The 24,662-nt window shown below is 39.4% G+C and overlaps 1 protein-coding gene across 1 annotated transcript in view; it reads left to right on the top strand.

The window, feature by feature from the left end:
• Positions 1-16,565, top strand: part of LRRTM4 (leucine rich repeat transmembrane neuronal 4) — a 944,170-nt gene extending 927,605 nt beyond the window's left edge. Inside the window, exon 3 of the mRNA XM_045283913.1 lies at positions 15,367-16,565. Coding sequence (XP_045139848.1) covers positions 15,367-15,588 — 222 coding nt within the window. The 3' untranslated portion in view covers positions 15,589-16,565. The remainder of the gene's footprint in view (positions 1-15,366) is intronic.
• Positions 16,566-24,662: the final 8,097 nt, after the last annotated feature.

Genomic DNA, 24,662 nt, shown 5'->3' with positions numbered 1-24,662 from the left:
CGCGTGATGGGGATCCAATGCCCATCTCTAGACAACTGGACATACCTTGCAGAGGGGTAGTGGGGAGTAGATGAGTCTCTTGGGGTTCAGTATAGCAACAATGAAACCCACAATCTTCCTCTAGTTCTTAAATGCTTCCTCCCCCAACTACCATGACCCCAATTCTGCCTTGCAAACCTGGTTAGACCAGAGGATGCCCAGCAGTACAGATGGGAACTGGAAATACAGGGAATCTAGGACATATGAACCCGTCAGGACCAGAGGTAACAGTGGTGATACCAGGAGGGAAGGTGGCAGGGGTTGGGGGGGAGGGTGGGGGGGTAGAAAGGGGGAATTGATCACCAGGATCTACATATGACCTCCTCTCTGGGGGATGGGCAGCAGAGGGGTGGGTGAAGGGAGACGCCGGGCAGTGTAAGATAAGATATAATGATAATTTATAAATTATTAAGGGTTCATGGGGGAGAGGGGAGGGGGGAATGAGGGGAAGGGGAAAAACGGAAAATGAGTTGATTCTGGGAACCCAAGAGGAAAGCGAATTTTGGGAATGATGAGGGCAACAAATCCATAGGTGTCCTTTACACAATGGATCTATGTATTGTGATGAATTGTATGAAACCCAATAAAATGATTAAATTTTTTAAAAAAATAAATAAATAAAGCTAATTGGGGGCATGTGAAAAATTATATGAAATTCAGACTTCTTAAAGAACAATTCTCCAAACAGAAGCATGCTGATCGGTTGTCCTTAGTCTAGGAAATTCAGTGGGGTAGTGGTTGTACATTGGTCTGACAATCTCATAGTCAGCAGTGCCAAGCCCCAGCTGCTTCAGGGAGAAAGACGGGGCATTCTACTCTTGTAACGATGCATGGCCTTGGGAACCAACAGGGGCAATTCTAGTTTATCTTATAGTGTCCCAATGAGTTGGAATCGATTCCAGGCTAGGGAGTTTTGTTTCATTTGGTATGCCTACTTTCAGGGTCCTGGGTGGCATTGTGGATTACTAGTTGACTGCGAACTGAAAAGTCAGCAGTTCTAACCCACCAGCCATTCACTGGGAGAAAGATGAGATTTTCTGATCCCTGAAAAATCTACAGCCTAGGCAACCCACAAGGGCAGTTCTAATATTTCCTATAGGGTCCTGAAGAGTCATCACCAACTAAAGGGCAATGGCTTTTGTGGACTTTTCGGTTGTTTCACGACTACTTTCATGCTACAATAGCAGGGCGGAGCAGAGTGACAGAGTTCAGTAGAGCAGAGTTGAGTTCAGTAGCAGAGTAGTTTAGTAATTCAGTAGTAGAGTCAAGCTGAGTTGAGTAGAGTTCAGTAGCTGAGCATACTATGTGAGTTACAAGTCTAAAATATATACTTCTGGTCCCTTACAGAAAACGTTTGCCAATCCCACTGATAAATATTTTCCAAATGAATATGTAAATAAATGAACTATGACTGCAAGTTCACTTACATAATTACTCCTTAATGGTTTACCCTCCGTGGCCCAGAACCAGGCATTAACCTTGACCTTAACACATTTTATTAACTGTATGAGGCCAAGATTATTTATATATTACTTTGAATACTATTCTCAAATATATTCCATCAGAATATATATTAATAGCAATTTAGAAGTGGGATCATCCCTTTTTTAAAGTGACTAAATATATATCTTACTGCCTTTTTTTATAAACTGGAACAGCCATTACCCCAGGAGTCCCATTCAAGAGGGTAGAATTAATTTGCTTATCTCATTATATCAAGGTTGTTGTTTTTTCTTCTTCTGTGTCTGTCAGTTAAGTGTTTGATTTGATCCTGGATGTTCAATTCTCTTTTAAAAGGCACATGACTGCACAGAACTCAAGTTGTTTTCCTTATATGTGGATTTAAATTTATTTTATTTCACACTAAGAAATTAACTCTTACTGACCACTTGCCTCTACTAACGCGACTGGAGTTGCTGTCTGTAAAAGGGTGTACTTTGAGCGTCACAAAATAAGTGTGGCTTAAAAAGGGAAATACATCCAGTTACATTCTGCTTAGATAAGATGAATGCACTTATTTTGTAAGGACAGCATAAAATATTTAATGTAAATCTATACGGAAAACGACACCAGTTCATTGGTACCCGTAATAGGCTACTTGGACCCTATAGAAAGTACAAAACAAAAGTAAAAACAAAAGGACATGACTGATGCCTCGTGTCAGCACCTTCCTAATGTCAGTGTGTTTGTTGCTCTTAATGCATTTTGCACATTTCTGAGGGGGATTTTTTAAAGTCTTAAACAGAATCTGCTATGTGTACTCATAAATTTTATACTTGTTCATTTCCATTTCATATAGTTTTGTTCTTAAGTTTTCCAGAAGGGAGTTTGTGCTCCTCTGTATGTCATTGAAACGTAAGGAAACTTTTTTCCATGTAAAAGGAAAATGTAAGTTTTCAAATTTCATCATCTCCAGGGTTTTTTTTTTTTATTTTGTAATTTGATATGTATGTATATTTCCTTTAAATAGCATGTTTACTTGCTAGACACTGTTGGGGAGATCTTATTCTTTCTAATTCAGGGGCCAGAACTACAGAAGGAAATTCTTTAGAAGTTAATACCAGCTAATTAATCCAGCTCATTAGCCCAAAGTCTCACTGAATGCTGAGAGTGTCGCTAATGTAATAAGCTTCCCAGTTAATGGAGTCAAAGCTAACTTCAAAGAATGGCTAGTACCTCATTCATTAACTTAATCAACTCTCCCGACACCTCATAGACAAGATGTCCTAGTAAGAGAGCAATAGAAATGCAAGCGCATGTTCTATTCCGTTATCCCACGACTGACTTAGGAGTTAAAACGTGGACAACCGCGAGTGCACAAATAGTATACCCTCCCATCTTTCAATAAGGACAGAGCTAGAAAACAAAGGCTGTAGAACAACTTTTGCCAGAATTTAAACTCAAAATGCTCAAAATAGTCCAGTTAGCAGAGAAAAAAAGCCACCATCTAGCGTTCCCAGTACCACGTAGTACGTGACCTAGTGCTACCGTCTACATCATACCCCCCACAAAGGAAATGAAAGAGGCATTTCTGTTTTCCTCTGAAGACATGCAGGCCCTTTTTTTTTTTCTTTTTCTAAAACTAAAGGCAGTGCATTGCAAATTATGCGGCAATTTTCACACTTATCAGTCATTCAATTTTCAAAGCAACGTGAGGAAAGATCACAAGTGTTACTGTTTGTTTTTTCATTCAACAAAACTAGACTGTTTCTCATGTGCCCAAGCACTGTTCTCAGCAGTGGAACTCAATGAGTTGCATTTTAAACAAGTCCCTTATTATTCTTTCTTAGTAAATCTTGCCATCTGCTCTGATCCCTGGGATTTAGCATCGGCTCTTAAATTCTTGATTCTTATTTCTGGAGATTCCTCCCCTCACTCCTTCGAGAGGGAACACTTTATCGACATGCACATCAATTGTGAGGATGCCAGAGATTGCATGTGTCTCTTTGAAAAGAAATACCATCTTCCCACATTGCAAGGTTTCTTCATCAATCATATAATTGTGGGACTAAGGAGTAGTAACTCTTGGTGTAAAACAAAAAACGTCACCAGGCAGGAAGCTTTTCTTTCAGAAAGTATTGTGTCTCCTGCAAAGGGGCTTGAAGCATCCAAGGCTAACCTGGTGTTTCCGCACCTTGGCTTCGTTAACAAAATTTTGTTATGGTTTTATAAATGATATCTTGAGGAATGTATATATTCCCCTCCTTAGATAATATGAAAATAAGATGACAGTGACAATATGAGAAAATCCTTGTCGGTTGCGTTCATTGCTGTGCCTTCAGATTTTTGGCTAAATCCTTTTGTTTCATTCTATGAATGGATTAGGTTCCTCTTTTACCCAACGAAATTAAGTTGTGGTTCCCAGTCCATTTTAATCAAGAAGACATGCAGTAAACACTATCAAACAATGTCCATCGTTTTCCTATTTTGGCCCAGTCTTTTTGTAAACTAGCTGGTTATCGGTAATTAGGTGCCTTCCAGTCAGCTCCTCCTCATGTACAACAGAACAAAACAATGCCCGCTCCTGTGCTGCCCGTACAATTCTTGTGTGGTTTGAGACCATTGTTCCAGCCACAGTGTCAACCTATCCCCTAGAGGTACTTCCTCTTGTTTTGATAACCATCTACTTGACTAAGTGGGATGGCCTTTTCTAAGGATTAGTCTCTCCTGGTAACATGTCCAAAGTACATGTGATGAAGTCTGGTCATCCTCCTTTTTAAGGAACCTTCTGGCTGTGCTTCTTCGGAATCAGAGTTGTTGTTCTCGCAGTCAGTGGTACTTCAACCTTCTTCAGAGACACCGACCTTCAAATGTATTTATTCCTCTACAGTCCACCACGGGCCTATCAGTCTGCTGTCTTGTGGTGGCTTGCATGTTACTACGAAGCTAGAAGCTATGCCCCTAGTATTTCAAATACCCACATGGCCACTCTCAGTGAAAAAGTCTCAGTGGAACTTCCAGGCTAAGAACAAACCACAGCTAAGCAATGGGCTGTCCACTGCTGAGGATATTCGCCCCCGGAACCCTGATGAACAGCAGCAGAAGCTGATACAGTGAGGAGAATAAAGGTCAAGTTAGGCATTCATTTACCTATTGCTCTTCATAATTTAAATAAAATTAACTTCCACTAAACCAAGTGGCCATCTTCATTAAGCAATTCAAATGTAGTGAATTCTTCATCCATATTTGCCTGATGATATTTTTTAAATAGTCTGAGGAGTCAGACACTATACTTTAATTCCATAAAATTAGAGATCAAATGTCATTTAGGAAATTGAAAATCAATGTTTTATGACTTCAATTGTAAGAACGTATGCTGATGTGTGAACAATCTTCATGAAACCTTAATAAATAAGACTAATGATAGGTCATGGCAATTTTTAAAATATCAGTCTGTAAAACTACTTATAACTAAAGATCATACCTTAGAGAAAAGAGGGTGTTGGAATTTCATGTAATGGGATAGCAATGTCATGCTTATAACAAAACTGAACTTCAAAAGCCTGTCATGATCACATATATCTAGGGTCTGTTTCACATTTGCTCTCACATTTACAATTCAGGCTCATTCATTTCTTATTTTAAATATAATGGCTGTGGAATTAAAGTTATGGGATTGGAATCAGTTTGCACATTTTTAACACTGCACATAGCACTCTATACTTTTCTCTTCCTCTCAAGATTTTAAAAGACTCCCTTTCCCTGCCTCTCTCTTTGAGTTGATACCACTGTGGGCCATTGTCATTGAGGAGTGTGTCTTTTTATTCTTCTTCCAATGTGTTGGAGAAAAACATTCTTGTCAAAGATAAGTGTTATTTTTAGAAAACCTACACTAATATTTCTAAGGGTCTGAGTGCCGAGTCGTACTGAAAGTCTCCCTTGTTGAGCCACTCTTTGACCCTCCCTGCCCTTTCATCTGTCTCAGTGGGATCTAGCTTGAAGACAAAAGATGGGACAAGTTTCCAGGAAAGATACTGGCAGTGTTAAGTAAAATGAGAAGAGGGTAGGTCTCTTCTGTGCATTTCTTCTCCTCCTCCTCCTGCTCCACCTTTTTGTTTTTCTTCTACTTCTTCTTCTTCTGCTTCTTTTAGAGTTATCTAAGTGAGACATCATTGTTTTTCTCATTTCTAGAGGAGTCGTGAGAAATAAAAGGATTCAAGTGACTTATAATAAGCATATTATGATCTCACTCCTTTGTAACATGTCTCAGATTTAATCATGAAAAATGCTCTGTGGAAGAAAAGTTTAAGTTTGGTTTGCAATTAAGTACTCATATTCTTCGTAGAAGCACAGGGCAGCATGCCAGTCTAAGATAATATGCTTCCCTGATGATCGCTTCAATCTATGTACCACACCCATTATCTGTAACTAATGTGCAGCCTCCAATGCAGTCAATGAGCAGTGAAGCATACTAATGAGGCCATCTTGAAGGAATGTGGTTCTGCTGTGTTACAGAGTGTAGTCCCTCAGCAAGCTGATGGAACAGGGGGGCCATTTGGCAAAGCTCTGAGTGCACATTTACAAAAATACCAAATCCACATTAAGCAGATCTTAAGGATGCTTATTTTGACTACTGGAAGGGAAACAATGCTATGCACAGGAACCCAGGTGGTTAATGAGCTGTACATTATTACTATAAAGTACAGCACCTCGGTCTCTTAGCTCCTCAGAAAGCACAGATCCCGTTGATTACAGAGTGCCCTACAGAATAGGCTTGAAGAGTAAATGAGCAAGCATCTCAGATATCCTTCAAAGATTTCCACTCGCCGGGCTTTTGACTGCTTGCCGTTGGATGACTGTGCAGGTGGAAACTTTACAAAGGCTTCTAGTCAGTAAGAGGCTGTAAGTCTGTCTAAATACAATGGGAACATGGCATGAGTTCTTGTTCTCTGGCGTTGGAAGTAAAGTTGCCACATTATAACATACAAACAAATCTTCTGAGTTCAGAGATGAAGCTTAAACCTTAACCTCTGCAGTTAATGCTGTCCCTTGATGTTTAAATCAATTGTATTTTAAGGTAAAGACTATGGTTTCTCAGATATAAAATGGTTGGAAGTGCAACAATGCTCACACATGAGCTTTTGGTTTTCATCTCTAACGTAATCTTGTGTAAGGGAGTCTGTAAGTTTCTTTCTAGTTGTTATCCATTGCTTTATAGGTTTATGAATTCAAGTATTCATTTATTATGATAACTTGATGAAAACTATTTACTGTGTTCATTTTTATGTTTATTAGTTATTTGACAAATTTGGGTAAAATAAGTCATGCCTTCAAACAAATATGTTCAGCAAATATCTTATGTTCACCTGCCATTTGGAATTTTTATTCATGAATGAATTTTAATGATGTGTCCAGGTAATATTACTCTGCCTATCAACAACAAAAAATTAAGAGTGTAATATGCTATTCTAACAAGGACTTCATAAAATTACTTTTGTTAGAATGTCAGAACAAGTGTCTAGTTCCATTTCTATGCTTTCTCTTTGCAAGAATTGTGGTGACGCATGACACTCATCACAGATATGTCTATCTCTCCAACACAAAAGACTGTCTGAGATTTCAAAAACACAACTTGCTGGCAAACATTTCCTGAGTGGGATTGTACTAATTTACAGGGGAAGGTCCATGGAGGAAGAAAACCCTAACCACCATAGCGCTGGCGTGAGATGGGGCCAACCTGACTGTTTGTTGTTGTTGGATGGCAAAGAGTTGGATCCAACTCATGACAAGCCTGTGTACAACAGCATGAAGCCACCCAGTCCATTGCTATCCTCCGAATTGTCGCTAGGTGTGAGCCCAATGGTTGCAGTCACTGTGACAATCCACCTCAGGAAGTACATTCATCTTCTCCACTGACCTATTTCAGCAAGCATCATGTCCATTTCCAAGAACTGGTCTCTCCTGATAACATGTCCACAGTATATGAGATGACGTCTTGCTGGCTTTGCTTCTAAGGAGCATTCTGCCTATCGTTCTTCCAAGAATTTTGGATGTTTCTTCTTTTGGCAGTCTGCAGTCTTTTAAATAGTTTACACCAGCACCATCATTTCACATGCACATGATATGATTGAAAATACTATGGCTTGGGTCAGGCCTAGCCTAGTCCTCCAAGTGACATCCTGTCTTAAACACTTTAAAGCACATTTATCCAATGTGCTGTGATATTTGATCTCAATTTTTTCTTCCATAAGCATTGATTCAAGCAAGATTAAATATTTGACAACTTCAAACTTTTCTCCATTTAATATTGCAATAAATGGTGTGGAGGCTATATCTGACAACTTCTGACTTCCCTCTTGCCACAAGGCAAGGTCAGACATGCCTCCATGGGCCATCTTTTGGTATTTATTCTGACACCAACTGACCCAAGCCACTCTACATCTATCCTGCATTTGATACTTCATGGCAATGGTCACACAGAACTCACAACATACTCACCATTAGGAGGTTTATTTAAAACAAACCAAAAAAACCCTTTATGCCATGGAATAAAGTCTGTGCCAACCCTACCGGACAGAGTAGAACTGCCCCATGTGAGTTTCTGAGACTGTAACTTTTTTTTTTTAACATTTTATTGGGGGCTCTTACGGATATTATAACAATCCATAAATCAATTATATCAAGTTAATTTGTACATATGTTGCCATCATCATTTTCAAAACATTATATTTCTACTTGAGCTTTCATATCAGCTCCTATTTTTTCCACCCTTCCCCACCCTCTCACCCTCATGAACCCTTAATAGTTATTTATTATTATTATTATTATTATTATTTTATATCTTACACTGTCTGCTGTGTCCCCTCACCCACCTTTCTGTTATTCGTCCCCCTCAGGGGGGTATACATCCATCAATGCTATCAGTTCCTCTTTCCTCTTCTCCCCCAGCCCCAATACCATCAGGGTCACCCTATCCCCATTGTTGTTTTGAAAGGATTAACTCTCCTGGATTCCACGTGTCCAAAACTCTTATATGTGCCAATGTACATATTCCTGTCAAGACAGATTTGTGAGGTAGAACTTGGGTCATGATAGTGGGGGGAGAAAACATCAAAGAACTAAGAGTGCTGTGTGTCCCTGAGTGTTATGGTGCATCCTGGGTGTTTCATTCCTTCAGTGTGACCCTTCTGTGAGGGAATGCCCATATTTCTACATATGGACTTTGAGTCTCCACTCTGACCCCTCTCCTTCACATCAATGTAATTACTTGTTTTTAATCTTCTGACACCTGTTCTCGTCAACACCTTGTGATCACACAGGCTGGTGGGCTTCTTCGATGTGGGCTTTGTTGCTGCTCTGAAAGATGGCTACTTGTTTAACTTCAAACCTTTAAGCCCCCAGACACTATATCTTTTAATAGCCAGGCACCATGAGCTTTCTTCACCACATTTGCTTATGCACCCATTTGTCTTCAGTAATCATGTCAGGAAATTGAGTATCACACAGTGCTACTTATTAGAACAAAGTGTTTTGTATTGAGGAAAGACTTAAGTAGAGACCCAGAAGTCCATCTGCTACCTTAATACTTTTAACCTATGAATATATGTATATAGACCGAAACCCGTATTTTAATATATTAATATATTTACATATATACATACAAGACTGTAACTCTTTACAGAAGTAGAAATCGCCTTTTTCTCCCACATAGCTGCTGGTGGTTTTGAACTTCAGATCTTGCAGATTGCAACCCAATGTGTAACCACTACACCACCAGGGCTCCCTACGGGGTTATTAGGGAAGTTAATGTCACTCCAAGTCAGAATGAGTAAACAGTAAGGGTACTGTTAGTTCACAGCAATATTTCACCTCAGCCAGCAGCCAAGCCTCTCTCTGGTCCAGAAGCTTTCAGCTAGATGGGCTGTTGGCTCCTGACTCTGTAGGCTAGAAAGCCAGGCCACCTGCAGTCTGGTAGCACAGTCTCAGTCTTGGGCCATGTGAGGGAGAAGGTACCCCACGTTCTTGATGCTGCTCCTCTGAGTCTCCATGCAGTATCTAGTGCATCCGGTCTTGCTGGCCTTTGCCATATCAGAGAGCAACCTTGGGCCATGCTTTTCCAATGGTACTCCAATCTCTCCATCCCATCGTAGGTGTGCCTTTTCTGTTTTTTAGCTGACCCTGCCCCAGGAAAATGGCTGTCGGTATCTTAAGACACACTTTGTAATGGTCTTAAAGACAGCTCTCAGGAAACAGAATGTGACTTGGTTCATACTCTCTACTAAAATCGGGTCTTATTCCCACCCGAATCCTGTCCATTAGTAGACAGCACCCTCAAAATGGGATTATAGGCACAGGCATAGAGTCCAGAATTATAATATGTCACATAAGGAGTTATGGCTAGAAGACCCATATTACATCTCAATTAGTTGAAACCAATTATGAAGATTTTTGGTTTCTTTACATTGGATTGTAATCCATACTGAAGGCTGCAATCCTTTATCTTCATCAGCAAGTGCTTTGCATCCTCTTCACTTTCTTTATATAGTTCACTTTTTAAGGTTATTTGCTCAGTATATAGATTGAATCAGCATGGTGAAAGTATACAGCCCTGGTGTACACTATGCCTGACTTTAAACCATGTAATATTCCCTTTTTCTGTTTGAAATACTGACTTTTGATCCATGTACCAGTTCCCATGATTACCAGGAAGTATTCCGGAATTCCCATTATTCTCCGTGTCATCCATAGTTGGTTATGACCCTCACAGTAGGGTGCCTTTGCATAATCAATGAAACACAAGCAAGCATTTCTCTGGTGTTCGCTGTTTTGAACCAAGATCCATCTGAGTCCACAATAATATCCCTTGCCCCACTTCCCCTTCTGAATCCGACTTGATTTTCTGGCAGCTCCTTGTCAATTTACTGCTGCGAGAGTTGTTGGGTGATCTTCAGCAAGAACAAGAGGAGGCTCCCTACTCCAGTAAAGGGTTACGGGCTCAGAATCCCACAAAGGTAGTTCCAACGTGTCCTGTAAGGTCACTATGAGCCACAATGACCTTAATGGCAAGGAGACATTAATTTCCTAGTGAGTAGTTAGTAATTTGGCTACTTTGTTTCACAGTACATTCCTTGCTGTCACTGTCAGACAGAAAACTTAGTGTATAATATCAAAAATATCTGTTTATCAATAATACTTTGTCTAGTATATAACATATATATTTTTTAATTTTTTGAATAGAAATATGTGTTCAAAGTTGAATAGTAGCTCTTTGATGATAAATTACTCTTTCTAAAAGCTTGACTGAAAATATAGTATTGATTTTCATTAGAAGTCAATGTGTTCATCAAGAAAATTATATATCTCTTAATTATATCTTGTTTGTAATGTATAATTAAGGTAAATGTGAGACTGCTAACTGCAAAGCTAGCAGTTCAAACCACTATACACTCTTCTACAGAGAAATAAAGGTGTCTGACCCCAAAAATATTTACAAAACCTCATCATTCCTATATTTATAAGGTTTCTATGAGTCAAAATTAACTAGATGAACATGAGGCTTTGGTTGAAAGATACAACTTTCTATTTCAGTAAAAAATTATAGTCGAGAAACTCAGGGGCAGTTCTACCCTGTCCTACAGGGTTGCTGTGACTTGAAATTGACTTGATGGCAGGAAATCTCTCTCTCTCACTCACGCACACACACACTCACTCACACACACACATTCACACACTCACACACACACTCACACACACTCACACACACTCACTCATACACACACACAGACACACACAAACACTCACAGACACACACAAACACTCACACACACACTCAGTCATACACACACACAGACACACAAACACTCACTCATACACACACACAGACACACTCACTCACTCACACACACTCACTCACACACACACACACACACACACACACACACACACACACTGATTCATGACAAAGACATGCTAGGAGCCCTAGTGGTCAGCAGTTGGAAACCGTCAGCTGTTTTGCAGAAGAAAGATGAAGCTTTCTACTCCTCTAAAGAGTTACAGTTAGAAAAACTGCACAAGAACAGTTCTACCCTGTCCTGTATTTTCACAATGAGTTAAAAATCTACTTGATGACAAGGAATTTGGCTTTAAGATATACATATAGACATCAGCCTAGTGATTTAAAGACTAAACATGAGGCCCATGGTATCACAGTGACAACTGTTTCAGGAAGTAGTCACCATACTACCACCTGGAAGACTAAGGGAACAAGAGAAAATCCATTCCTATGGAGTCATTTCCAACCCATTCTAACTCCACATAACAGAACGGAGCTGACTCATCATGTGTCTGATACTTCAGATCGCTATGGGAGCAGAAACGTCTTTCTTGGCCAACTGGTGGGTTTTAACCACTGACTTTGTGGGGAACAGTTCCATATGTAACCCACAACAGAAAAGTAAACAAGCGGCCATCTAGCCCAGAAGCAACAAAGCCCACATGGAAGCAGCACACCAACATGTGTGATCATGAAGGGCCGAAGGGACCAGGCTTCAAGCACCAAAGGCAGGGGGGTGGGGGAAATCATATCATCGTGAATGAGGGTAGCGCGTGATGGGGACCCAATGCCCATCTGTTGACAACTGGACATCCCTTGCAGAGGGGTAGTGGGGAGGAGATGAGTCACTCAGGGTTCAGTATAGCAATAATGAAACCCACAACCTTCCTCTAGTTCTTAAATGCTTCCTCTCCCCAACTATCATGATTCCAATTCTATCTTGCAAACCTGATTAGACCAGAGGATGCACAGCGGTACAGATGGGAACTGGAAACACAGGGAATCTAGGACAGATGATCCCCTCAGGACCAGTGGTGACAGTGGCAATACCGGGAGGGAAGGAGGGGTAGAAAGGGGGAATCAATCACAAGGATCTACATATAACCTCCTCTCTGGGGGATGGACAACAGAAGGGTGGGCAAAGAGAGACACAGGGCAGTGTAAGATGAGATATAATAATAATTTATAAATTATTAAGGGTCCACGAGGGAGGGGGGAGTGGGGAGGGAGAAGGAGGGGAAAAAGGAAAATGAGGAGCTAATTCTAGGAACCCAAACAGAAAGCGAATTTTGAGAATGAGGTGGGCAACAAATGTATAAGTGTGCTTTACACAATTGATGTATGTATGGATTGTGATGAATTGTATGAGACCCAATAAAATGATTAATTAAAAAAAAAACAACTAAAAAGCTTGGAGGAAGAATTTTGTGGAATTGGACATCAGTTATCTCAGGGAGGGACGTCTACTAACCAGTAATGGTGTCTCTAGTAGGATTGGTTCTGTTAATCTTGGAAAAAATTACAAATGAGAATCATTTGATGGAACAAGAGGGGACTGAGAACACCAGGGTGAGGGAACGTTGTTGGGATAAATCCTTGGAGCTGATAAGAACTGAGGGACAGCCCACAGCATGCAGGAAACAGGACTCCACCTTTTTCAGCCTTCTGCTCCCTGGTAGTGATGCCCACTGACAAAATTTAATAGATTGCAGAAGTTAACACAGATACGTAGTCTACAAGGCCTCCAGCCCAACATCACCACACATAGTAATGCTAACTGTGGACTAAGTAGGATCAGAGGGGAGAGAGAGTGCTTCAAAAAGTTCCACCATTTCCGGCCTTCTCAATGTCCATATGTTGATATGTGCAACTCACTCTGCCACCGGGGCTCCTACTTCTACCCCTAGAGAAAATGAAAGCATTAGCATTATTATCCCTGTGGATTGTGAATTCAGACGCTGTAGCAGATGATGAGAAAATGTTCTGCTGGCATCAAGCAATTAAACAAGCTTCATTTCCTTTTCTAAGTTTGCTATCCAGTTTCCTTTATTAAGAATTGGTGGTTTAATATACATTTGCAAAAAAAACCCCAGAAAATTAGCATGACTTTAATATGTTCAAATTTTGCTATGGAAGGTCTTTGTGTGGGTCATCATTCCAATATTCTACTGACATTAAGAGTATGTTTGACCTGTGGGCCCAAATCAAGTAACAACATCACAAATTATGAACACAGACACACATGCAAACTGTCATTGTTCTAGAGTTCATGGTTCAGAATTGATGAACAATAAATTATTCAAAATAATCCATAAAATATATTATTCAAAATAACATGTAAAGGATGATTAATAACTTTTGAGTTTTGTGATCTATGTCCATAATAAAAATCCCATTATATGTAAATAAAAACAATATTTATATAAACTTTATTAACACAAAATGGATATCATATATTCTCCAGCAATGTTTTTTTTCCCCTTTACCTATGTATCAAGCATTGGATTGCTAACTGCAAGTGGTTCAAACCCACCAGCCTCTACATAGGACGAAGATGAGGCTATCTACTCCAATAAAGACTTACAACTTGAGGGAGAGGGACCGTATAGTGTGGCTTGGAGTCTGTTCATCTAAAGCCTACTGCTTGCACCTGGTTAGTCTCCCTCTGCCCATACCAGCAATTCCCTTCAGAGCAGATTGTCAGGCGACAGGGAAACACACACACACACACACACACACACACACACACACACACCATCACACACATACACACACCATCACACACACCAAAGAGCTAAGCAAAAGTTTATTTAACCATAGCAAGATACACTTCAAAAATGAAGTGGATCCCTCGCATGAGTTAAGAAAGACGCTTCTTGGTTTTATTGGGATTGTGTAGATGGTCTTGTTGCTTTCTCCTTGGCCCCCTGACTATTACCTATTAGGAGTAACTCAGGCTATAGTTCTGTGTTAGAATGTTGATTATGAGTGTCCAGGTATGGCCTCAAAGTCCTCTCTTCCCTTATCAGGCACATTCCCTGCTCTGCCCCCATCTCACTCACTGCCCTTTAGTCAATGCTGACTCACAGTGATCCTATAGGACAGGTTAGATCTGCACTTGTGAATTTCTGAGATGGTAACTGTTTCAGATATTAGAAAACCCTGTCTTTCTCCCATAGAGCATCTGGTAGTTTCGTAATTCTGACCCTGTTTCTCTGAAAATAAGACAGTGTCTTATAATAATTTTTGCTCCCAAAGATGCGCTAGGTCTTATTTCCAGGGGATGTCTTATTTTTCTATGAAGAAGAATACGGTACACATTTATTATTTATTGTTTTATTAAAAGAGACCTCACACTTCCTGTCTGCTCCGGCTGCCCTGCGGCCAACAATGAACTGTGCAGCGGTGCCAGCCGCCATGGTCCAGAGTCCAGAGTTATGGTAGCTGGGCGGGGCTTATTTTCGGGGAAGTCTTATTTTCGGGGGGTGCCTTATATTTCAGCGAGAGGCAAAACTGTAAGTAGCTCTTATTGTCAGGGGATGTCTTACTTTCGGGGAAACAGGGTAGTTGGCATCCCATGAGTAATCACTAGGCCACCAGAGCTCCTGCTCTGTCCCTACCAAGTCAAAATCAACTTGATAGTAGTGGGGTATCCTATTTTACAGTATTAGAAAAAGAAATAAAAAAGATTCTCCTCAATCTTTCTAGTATCTTTATGGTCTTCAAATGTTTGGTGTACATATTTATTTTTAAATTCTCTGTTGGACATTTAGAGTATTTCTAATTTCCTACTATAGTGATGAGCAATGAAGAGAAGTGAAAAAAAAATGTATCTGAGCCTTGAGCAAGATATGCTCGTGGAAAAAACAAACAAGGTGGTATTTTTCAGTCCAGTCTGAAGTCATTGTTTTGTTAGTCTTTTCATGAATAAAAGTTGAATTAGTAGCTGATGACTTAAAATCAAAATGGAATCAAACAAAAATGCAATCTGATTAGCTGTATGGCCGTCCCCTTTTAAAACCCTTGTGTAATCAGTCTTTCTCATTTCTGTCCAGATCCCACACCACGTGAAGCCCTTGCCGTATTACAGCTACGACCCGCCCGTGATGGGGTACTGCCAGGCTCACCAGCCCCTCCACGTCACCCAGGGCTATGAGACCATTTCTCCGGCGCAGGAAGAGAGCCCCAACCTGGAGCTCGGGCGCGACCACAGCGTCATAGCCACCATCGCCAGGTCGGCAGCGCCCACCATTTACCTTGAGAGAATAACAAACTAAAAGGAAGCCAACTCCACATTGGGGAACTCGATGGGGGGGAGGGAGGGTCTTCATCTTAAAGGAGAAATGTCTCAACTCGCGCAAACAAGCAAGCTCATCGTACCTATCAAAACACGAATGAGCTAAAGGAAACAGCAATCAGGAAAACTGCAAAGAGAGGGCAGTGGATGCCCCTGCAGTGATACCAGGAGAACTACAGAACTTTCCCTGCTTTAAAACAAAACAAGCAGACACAAAATACTCCTGGGTGTACATAGTAAAACGTGCCAAGTTCTTATAAAAATAGGCTTCACCCTCGCCACATATAGGTTTGTTTGTATATTTGATTTTTCTACACTGCATGGTTCCTGGGCTGAAGAACCACAAGGGGGGTGGGACCAGTGGGGCGGGGTGGGGAAGGGAAACACTACAGTTTCTCTTGTTAGGTATGTGTAATTCTCACAGACTTTGTTTCAATTGTTTTCTGCTCCTCTTTTTCTTTCTGTTCCTTTAAAGCAACGCTACTTGCTCTGATTACGTTTATTTGATTTTTTTTCCTCCTGGTCAAGTGCTACTGTAATTCTGCACATGGGCATTAAAGCTTATGTTATGCCAAAAGAAGATCTGCTTTATCAGGAAATAAAGAAGAATGTTGACTGCAGCATTTGCCCAAACAACTGGAAGGAAAAATCAGCCAACACTGGGTGGATATTGCTTGGCCACACACACTGCCCATGATGGGAGGGGTGGTGATCCTTTCGCTTTGACTGCCCCTCAGATCCGTGTGTCGGGGTCCAAAGGGGACTCTTGGGAAGTCATGGATGGAGAAGACCAGGAGGTTATCCCCACGTGGACCGAGGGGGACTAGGGGAACAAGAGCCATGTGACCAACAAGTGAAACTGCCAAACTGACACATTTCTCAATATGATGTGTAACATTCCTTTTAAAAAATAATTATCAATTAGCTTTTGTGTAGTTTTTATCAATAAAAGGAAAAACGTTGAAAAATAAATACATTATTTTGTGGTTGGTATACCACAGCCCACTGATTGTTGACTGCTTTATCTCCAGGTGAGGGAATCTTTCTGCCCTCTATCAGGGCAGTTCACTATGAACCAGGCAATGTTTCTCAGTTGTCTTCCATGTGTTCTTATCTCTGAAAAGAAATATTAGCCGTGGTTTATGACTAAAATATTTTTCTCAAGTTGTAGAGACTCATAGTCCAAATTTAAGAAAATCGTTTATAACAAAATGAGGAAGAAGTAAGGATTCAAGTAAGAATAGAAATTGTAGTATCTCTCTGGAAAGGTTTTCTTTAATAGAAGCGAAGAGCGCTCTAGACTATCTGGAATAGTGCCCTGCCATTTCTTTACAAAGTTAATAACTCTTCCTACAGCAAAAACAAACAAAATTCATCGCTATTGATTAAAACCTGACTCATAACAACCCTATATGAAAGAGTAGAACTACCCCGGCAGGTTTCCTAGACCTGATGTTAAGCAGCTGGTGGATTTGAATTGTTGACCTTGCCGTTAACAACCCAATGTATAGCCAATCCTCTATGCTGCCAGGGCTCCGCTATGCCTACGTACTTTCTCCTGGCTTCCTGAGTGCTATGATGCTCTGCGACATCTTAGTAATTCTCTCACGGTGGCCATTCTCTTGATCTAAGCAACAGTGTAATATGATTAATTCCAATTTGTAAGTTTTGAAGTTTATTATATGAGGATGTATTTTGCATTCCAAAGAATGCACTATTAGATATTGGTTCTACTGGATGTTCTACAAATTAAGTTGCTATTTGCTTTTCATTTAATTTTAAATTTCAATAAAATAATAATAATGAATGTTCCATATGAACAAGTTCATATTCATATTAATTAACAGAAAACTGATCATTTCCCCCCAAAATGCATTCTAACTACCATTTTAATTACACTTGAGGTTTACTCTATCTTAATTGAGAAAAAAAAGACATTATGCCAAATTTAAAAAAAAATAATCAAAGACAGTTTTCTCACATCAGAAAAAAGGATCCCCACTTTTAATTTCTGGTATCATTTTTTGTTAGTCTTTATAAACTGGATTACCCCTATTGCTCTAATGGTTCAACTTAAATGTATTGACTATGAATTTGGAAATTCAATGTAAATTTTGGCATTGTGGTTTTACTTTTAAGCATTGTTCAATGTACTCGTAGTAAAACACCTTGGGGTTGACCTTACATATAGCAGAACAGAGCATTACCCAGACCTGAGCCACCTTCATCACTCTTACTATGTTCAGCCATTGTATCCATCTAGTTTAGCAAAGGTCTTTTGTTTTTACTGACCTTCTACTTTATCAAACAGGAAGTCTTTATCCAAGAATTGGTCCCTCAGTATAACATTCCCAAAGTAGGTGAGCAGATGTCTTGCCAACGTCATTTCTAAGGAGCATACAGGTTGTACATCTACCAAAGCAGAGTAGCTTATTCTTCTGGAAGTCCTTGGTATAGTTAGCCTCACCACAACTCAAATACAACAGTGTTCTTTTGGTCTTCTTTATTCATTGTTGAGCTTTCCCAGGCACATGGGGAGACTGGACTTACCACGGCATGGCTCAAGTGCAGCTTAGTCCTCAAAGTGCCATCGTTGTTTAATACTTCCAAGGGGCCTTCTGCCACACATCTGTCCAATAAATAGCATCATTTGATTTATTTGGGAAATCTCACCAAAAATTTAAAATTATATTAGCCTTCTCGACTTTCTCCATCTTTCTAGAATCTCTCATATAACCTACCCAACTCTCACATAGCATACAAGGAGCAGAGTGAATTTGCAAAAAGTCACGCCTAAAATTTCTTAGTCAAAGTTGGCTGAAATCAGCCCCAGTTTATTTCTGTTTCTTGGGACACAGGCAGTTCTAATTAGATAAAAAATGTCCTTCGTGTTATTTAAAGCTGCCACCGAGGACCATTAGTTACTTCAAGTCTAATGTGAACTTTTGTCCACGAACTCTTTGAAGCTCTTTCCCACAGGCAGCCCTGGATTGTGATGGAGATCTATTTCTATGTCTTTAAAAATGGGTAGCTAAGTCAGAATATATACATGTGTTACTTATTTATGCTCGATTTAGGTCAAGAAGAGGCTTAAAGCTTTTATGGAGCTAGAAAAGCTGCACATGCCACATGTGAAACTGATTATGAGGAAGAGTAGTAGCTGACCGAGTTACCCATTTCAAGGTGTGGGCAAAGTTATATCACATTAAATAGGAAGTAGGATTCGTCTGCATGTCAGATGTTTGGAGCCTGGAGAATGCCTGGAAATACATGAATTACTATTAAAACATATTGCCTTTAAAAAATGCTGTCCCTTTTCAGTGGGAAACTGATCCAAGTACAGATTTAAAATATCATTTACATTTCCCAGAACACATCTGTGCTGAGATTTTGAAACTCTAGTGATGACCCAAAGAACCCAAACAAATGCAACCACCGCAACAATAGCCATCATCCCTGCGCTTGACCACGCTTGGAGAGTCTTCATTGGGAAGACCTGATCTGATTGCATGTGAGGAGGAAAGTATGTTTTGTGCTTATGTTTGTTATTTTAGAAATCAGTCTCTTGAGATAAGGCTAGTGATATTTTAACAAATAAATTACAAACAAACATTGATTATGTATCCTTTAAGAACAAGTGGTGACTGTGGCTGTGCTAACGGCTTGGTGCAGCAAAGCAGGATGATGCTTCTGTGAGTTATCATTCAATGTAAACCAAGACCTGGGTTCTCAGCTGGATAGAAAAAAATGCGGCCATGCATATCACTTTATTCACCATATCCAGTTGATTTTCATAGCTTTTGCTCAGCAAGCTCATTTCCCCAGAGCCCCACTTTCCACCCGGCCTAGAGAAAATATTGTGAATTTGAACTGTAACCTTCTTAGAGGGTTCTGTCCAGTGAGTCAATTGGCACACGTGATAACCTTCACAGTGGATGGGAAGAAATATATAACATGTCTACTCAAATTTGAACTTTTATGAAGGGTTTCCACTGTCTTTAGAAGTCAGGAAGTATGTTGCTTCTACTCAGTTAATGTTAAAGAGCCCCCTCAAATGACCTTATGCTTTGTTTCAGTCGTGAAACATAATGGGTTTAGGATTGGGTTGCTAAGTGCAAAATAAGCAGCAGTTGGATCCACCAGCTGTTCTGCAGGAGAAAACTGAGACCGTCTGCACTGGTGACTATTTACAGATGTGAAAACCCTACACAGCAGTTCCACTCTCTCCAACATAGGTACTAGGATTTGGGATCCACTCCATGGTATGAGATTAGTTTGGGATGTTATCCTAATTAATAATTTGATTATAGACCATATTTTAGTTGCTTCTCTGAAGGCAATGCAGGTGTCAGATTTCCCACTTGGGAATATCATGGAGTGAGGACATTAAACCCATGCTAAGAATGTATACCCGGACCGAGAGTCTGGAGCACTTGAGTACTCAACCATTCTGATTTATTTTTGCATTAATAATATTAAAATGCTATTTTTTTTACTCATTGAATTTATCAATAACATAAAGATAGTGACCAGAAGCTTGAATCATGTGTATTTATATGACTGGGTTATATTTTCATCCTCTTCTATAGCTTCTCACAATATTTCATATATGACCTTTTAGGACTAGGAATATAAATAGAATCACCAGAATATGCCAAGTGCGTCAGTGTTTTCCGTCATCAAAAGTAGGGAAAGTTGCAATATCCTACATGATTTCACTTCATAATGAAGACTCATTAGGAGCAGCCAGCCAGCATCCATCAATGGCCTTTTGTCTACATTTGATCTGTAGCGTGAGTGCAGATCTGTTAAGTCCAAACGACAAAATAATTTGCTTCAGAAAATTGCAAAGAAATAGGAAAGATAGACACCTACCCAATATATAAGCATTTGCAATTTTGAAGAAGAAATACATGTGAATAAAATTTTGGAATTTTGATTGACAGGGATTATCTAAATTTCATAGGATGGCAAGCCAGATATAATATGATAAAGAAGAGGAAGTCCATGGAAATTAACTAGTTTTCTTATACTCACAGTGCCCATATTTTGAGAACAACTTCCATAGAGCATAGAGATTATATCTGTGTAGCTTCGTAGCTGTGAATGTGGACTTAAAGTTGGTGTTTTTATTTATATGATTTACTATTAGATAGACATATGACTAAAAGAGAGTTGATTTGTAACTATGGATTGTACAGGTCAGATATTTATAACAAGTGAACTAATAATAACATTTTATACCATATTTTAATGTTTTTACAAGACTGTTTAGAATGAAGACTTTCAGCTAGTCAGTCCTATGATGTTACTTGGGAAGAAAAAAATAAAGGTTTCAAACCAGTGGCATCATTATGTTAGGTTTGATGTCATCCCATGTAATAACTCACAAAACAATTAAAAACCCTCACTGCCATTGAGTCCATGCTGCCTCATAAGAAGCCTGTAGGACAAGGTAGACCTGACCCTATGAATCTCCAAGACTCTAACAATTAAAGGGAGTAGAAAGCCCTATCTTTCTCTCATGGAGTGGCTGGTGGTTTTGAACTACCGATCTTTCGGATAGCAGGTCAACTTGTAACTACTATGACATCAGGGTTCCTCAGGAACTCATATACCCCCAGTTCCCTTCTATACCAGATTATCCAAAATCATTATCAATATCTACTATAAATTATATTATTATCACAGAGTAATATTTGATAAACTGCACAATGACTAATTGATTCCTTGTGTTAGATATGAATGTATTTTATATTAAGATCTCTACAAGTTAAAAACTATTTGCTAAATACACTTGAAAATTGATTGGACTAAGTAATTTTACATTAGCTTAATACTATACTCAATAAAAGGAGTCCTGGTGGTGTAGCGGGTTAAGTGCTGGCCAGCTAATGTCAGGGGGCCCATTCAAGCCCAACAGTGACTCCAGGAAAGAATGTGACTCCCTCTGTCCCTCTGTATGATAGGATCATGATACGTCAAAAATAAATCCAATGGCAGCCCGATGGCAGTGTTGGGTCTGCTGGTTGTAATCAGGACTAGAAAATTGTCGGTTTGGCATGCTGTGGTGGGCTGAATCTTTCTGTACTCCCAGCAGCTATGCAATTGGTATGTCACATGCCAACAGTCTCGTCCCGGGTAGACAGGTTTAAGTGAAGCTTCCTGACTGAGACAGAGTAGAAATAAAGAAGGGGAATCACACGTATGAGAGATTAGCTGCTGGAGATCTTAATACTAGCAACGAAATACTGTCTGATGGCGTGGCAGAAAAGGAGTCACCTTGGGAGAAAGGCACTCAGATTGCACAGGCGGAGGGAGGGAGCAAGCAGCCTCCTCAAAGAGAAAAGGTGAGTGATGTGGAGGGAGGGAAGGTTTCATGATCTTTATTTACTGCTGAGGCATGACTCAACATGGAAGGAAACAGCTACAAAAACCCACTACTAATCAGAATGTGATGTGTATACAACATGAATCTGGGAAAACAAAGGCATAGAACATGATAGGCAATATAAAGATCAATATATTAGTCATTAATTTGCTGAAATAGATTGTTATTGGGCATTTTGAATTAGACAGTTGTACAGTTTTCTGCACTGGAAATGACAAATTGAAGAGGAATGACCTCATGTTCATTGTGAAAATGAATAGTTTGAGATCAATTTTGAAGTATTCTACTGTCTTTAATAGGACAACATCCTTATGCTTAACAGGCCCAGCAGTTAACATGACTGTTTAAAACTTATGCACCAACCTCGAGGCCAGTGAGGAAGAAATTGAAGCATTCTACCAACTTCTTCTGTTTGACGTTGTTCAAACATGCAGTCAAGATGCATCAATAATTATAGGTGTTTGCTCTGCAAAAATCAAAAAGAAGGAGAAGGTTCAATAGAATAGATACCCTTGGTAGTAGAAACCGTAATGGAACTATAATGATAGAACTTTGCAATACCAAAGACGTTGATTGAAAAGACCCTTCTTTTCCAACAATAGAAACAGCAAGTATACAAGTGGAACTCATAGATGGAGTGCAGAATCATCAAATTGACGACATCTGTGGAAGAAATGATGCAGAAGCTCAGTATCAGTGGCTGAAAAATGGACAGAGCTGACTGTGGATCGGACCATAGATTCCTCATATATAAATTCAGACTGAAGGCTATAAAAGTTAAAATAATATCGCATCTAAATTTAGAAAGCATCTCAAGAACAGATGTGATGAAGCAGACCTAATGACTGAAGAACCGTCCAGTTGGGGGATGAAACCAAGAACATCATGTATGAATAAAAAAAAAGGTCACTAAAAAGACATAAAGAAACAAGAGACAAACTGGGATGACAGAAAATACTCTAAAATCTGTTCCTGAATAAAGATTAGCTAAAGCATACAGGAAATGGTGACGTTAAAGAACTGACCAGAACATTTCAAAGGGTATAAAATTTCATTGTGGTGAAACTTGGAGTTTTTCTCAAAAGAGAGAAACACAATCATTAATTCTCAAGTTGAAAGAATTGAAGAATACATTACATACCCGAGATGCAATGTTGAAAGATCTATGGGACAAATAGCTAAGGACACACAAACACACACACACACAAATGAAAAAAATGGAAAGACTAGACAGTCACTGAACCCAAAGGCAATTGATGTACAACTATTTCAAAAGGTAGCATGTGATAAGGAACTGGTGATTTGGGAGGAAGAGGTCCAGCTGTACTAAAGGCATTGGCCAAAAAATTTAAGCTCCAGCAATTTCCAGCATACTAATTGAAATTTAGCAAAAAGAAGCACTCCCTAGGTTAGCCAAGACATTTGGAAGGTAGTTTCCTAGTGAATAACCGGAAGAGATCCATGTTCAAGTCATCCCAAAGATAATTCACAGAACAAATACACAAAATAGCATATGCAAGTAAAATTTTGCTGAATCTAATTTCTAAAATATTGGCAGTTATATAATTTAATCCAGAGTTCTAGAAATTCAAGCTGGAAGTTGAAATCAGATTCCAAAGTAGATGTGAAATAAGAAATATTATTGTTGACATTAGAAAACATTATTGTTGACATTATACTGAAAGCAAAGAGTATCAAGATATGTTCTCGTGTTTTATTGACTATGTAAGGGCATTCAATTGCATGGATCTTAATAATGTATGTATATCTTACAAGAAGAGGAATTATAAAATAATTATTTGTTCTCATGTATAATCTGTGCACAGACCAAGGGGTAGTTGTCCTAAAAGAACCAGGGAGTAGCACATAGTTCAAAATCAGGAAAGATGTGCATCAGGTTTTATCCTTTCTGGATATTTACTCAATCTGTAAACTGAGTGAATTCTCTGAGAATCTGGATCAGATGTAGAAGAATATGGCATCAGGATTGGAATTAGGATCATAAATAACCTGCAAAACGCAGCCTGAGCCACCCCATTTACTGAACGCTAAGAAGATTTCAAACACTTGCTAATGAAGATCAAAGAAGTTTGATACCACGTTGCACATGAATCAAGCCATGATATTTTCAATGGCTTCATATGATGTGAAAACTCAACAGGGAATAATGGAGACCACAGAAAACTTAATGGTTTTGAAATATTGTGTTGGAGAAGAATAATGAACTGCGAAAAGTGAAAAACAAACCTTTGAGCAAAAGTACAACCAGCATGCTGCCTCATGTGAGGATAGTAGGACTTTGTCTCGTGAATTGTGGATATGTTGTAAAGAGGTACTGGTCCCTGGAAAAGGACATTATTCTTGGTAAAGTAATAGGTCAGGGGACAAAGAGGAAGACACTCAAGAAGATGAATTCAGACATTGGCTGCAAAAATTGGCTCAAACATAGCAAATGTGAATGGCTCAAGATCAGGCAATGTTTTGATCTAGTGTACTTATTTCACTAGGAATCAGAAACGACTAGACAACACTTAACAAACACCACCAAAAAAAAGTGTATTTTGTAAAGTTTTTGTACATTAAATTACCATATCATTAGTTACACCAACATTAATAACTAAGCAGAAGCCTTTTTAATTTTCCCCACCCTTTCCTTTATTACC

This window comes from Echinops telfairi, unplaced genomic scaffold, assembly GCF_000313985.2.
Source record: "Echinops telfairi isolate 266 unplaced genomic scaffold, ASM31398v2 ScPeMD7_7467;HRSCAF=8505_1, whole genome shotgun sequence".
NCBI classification, from domain to species: Eukaryota; Metazoa; Chordata; class Mammalia; order Afrosoricida; family Tenrecidae; genus Echinops; species Echinops telfairi.
The sequence above is the reverse complement of the archived record's forward strand: the minus strand, read 5'-3'. Positions and strand labels throughout refer to the sequence as shown.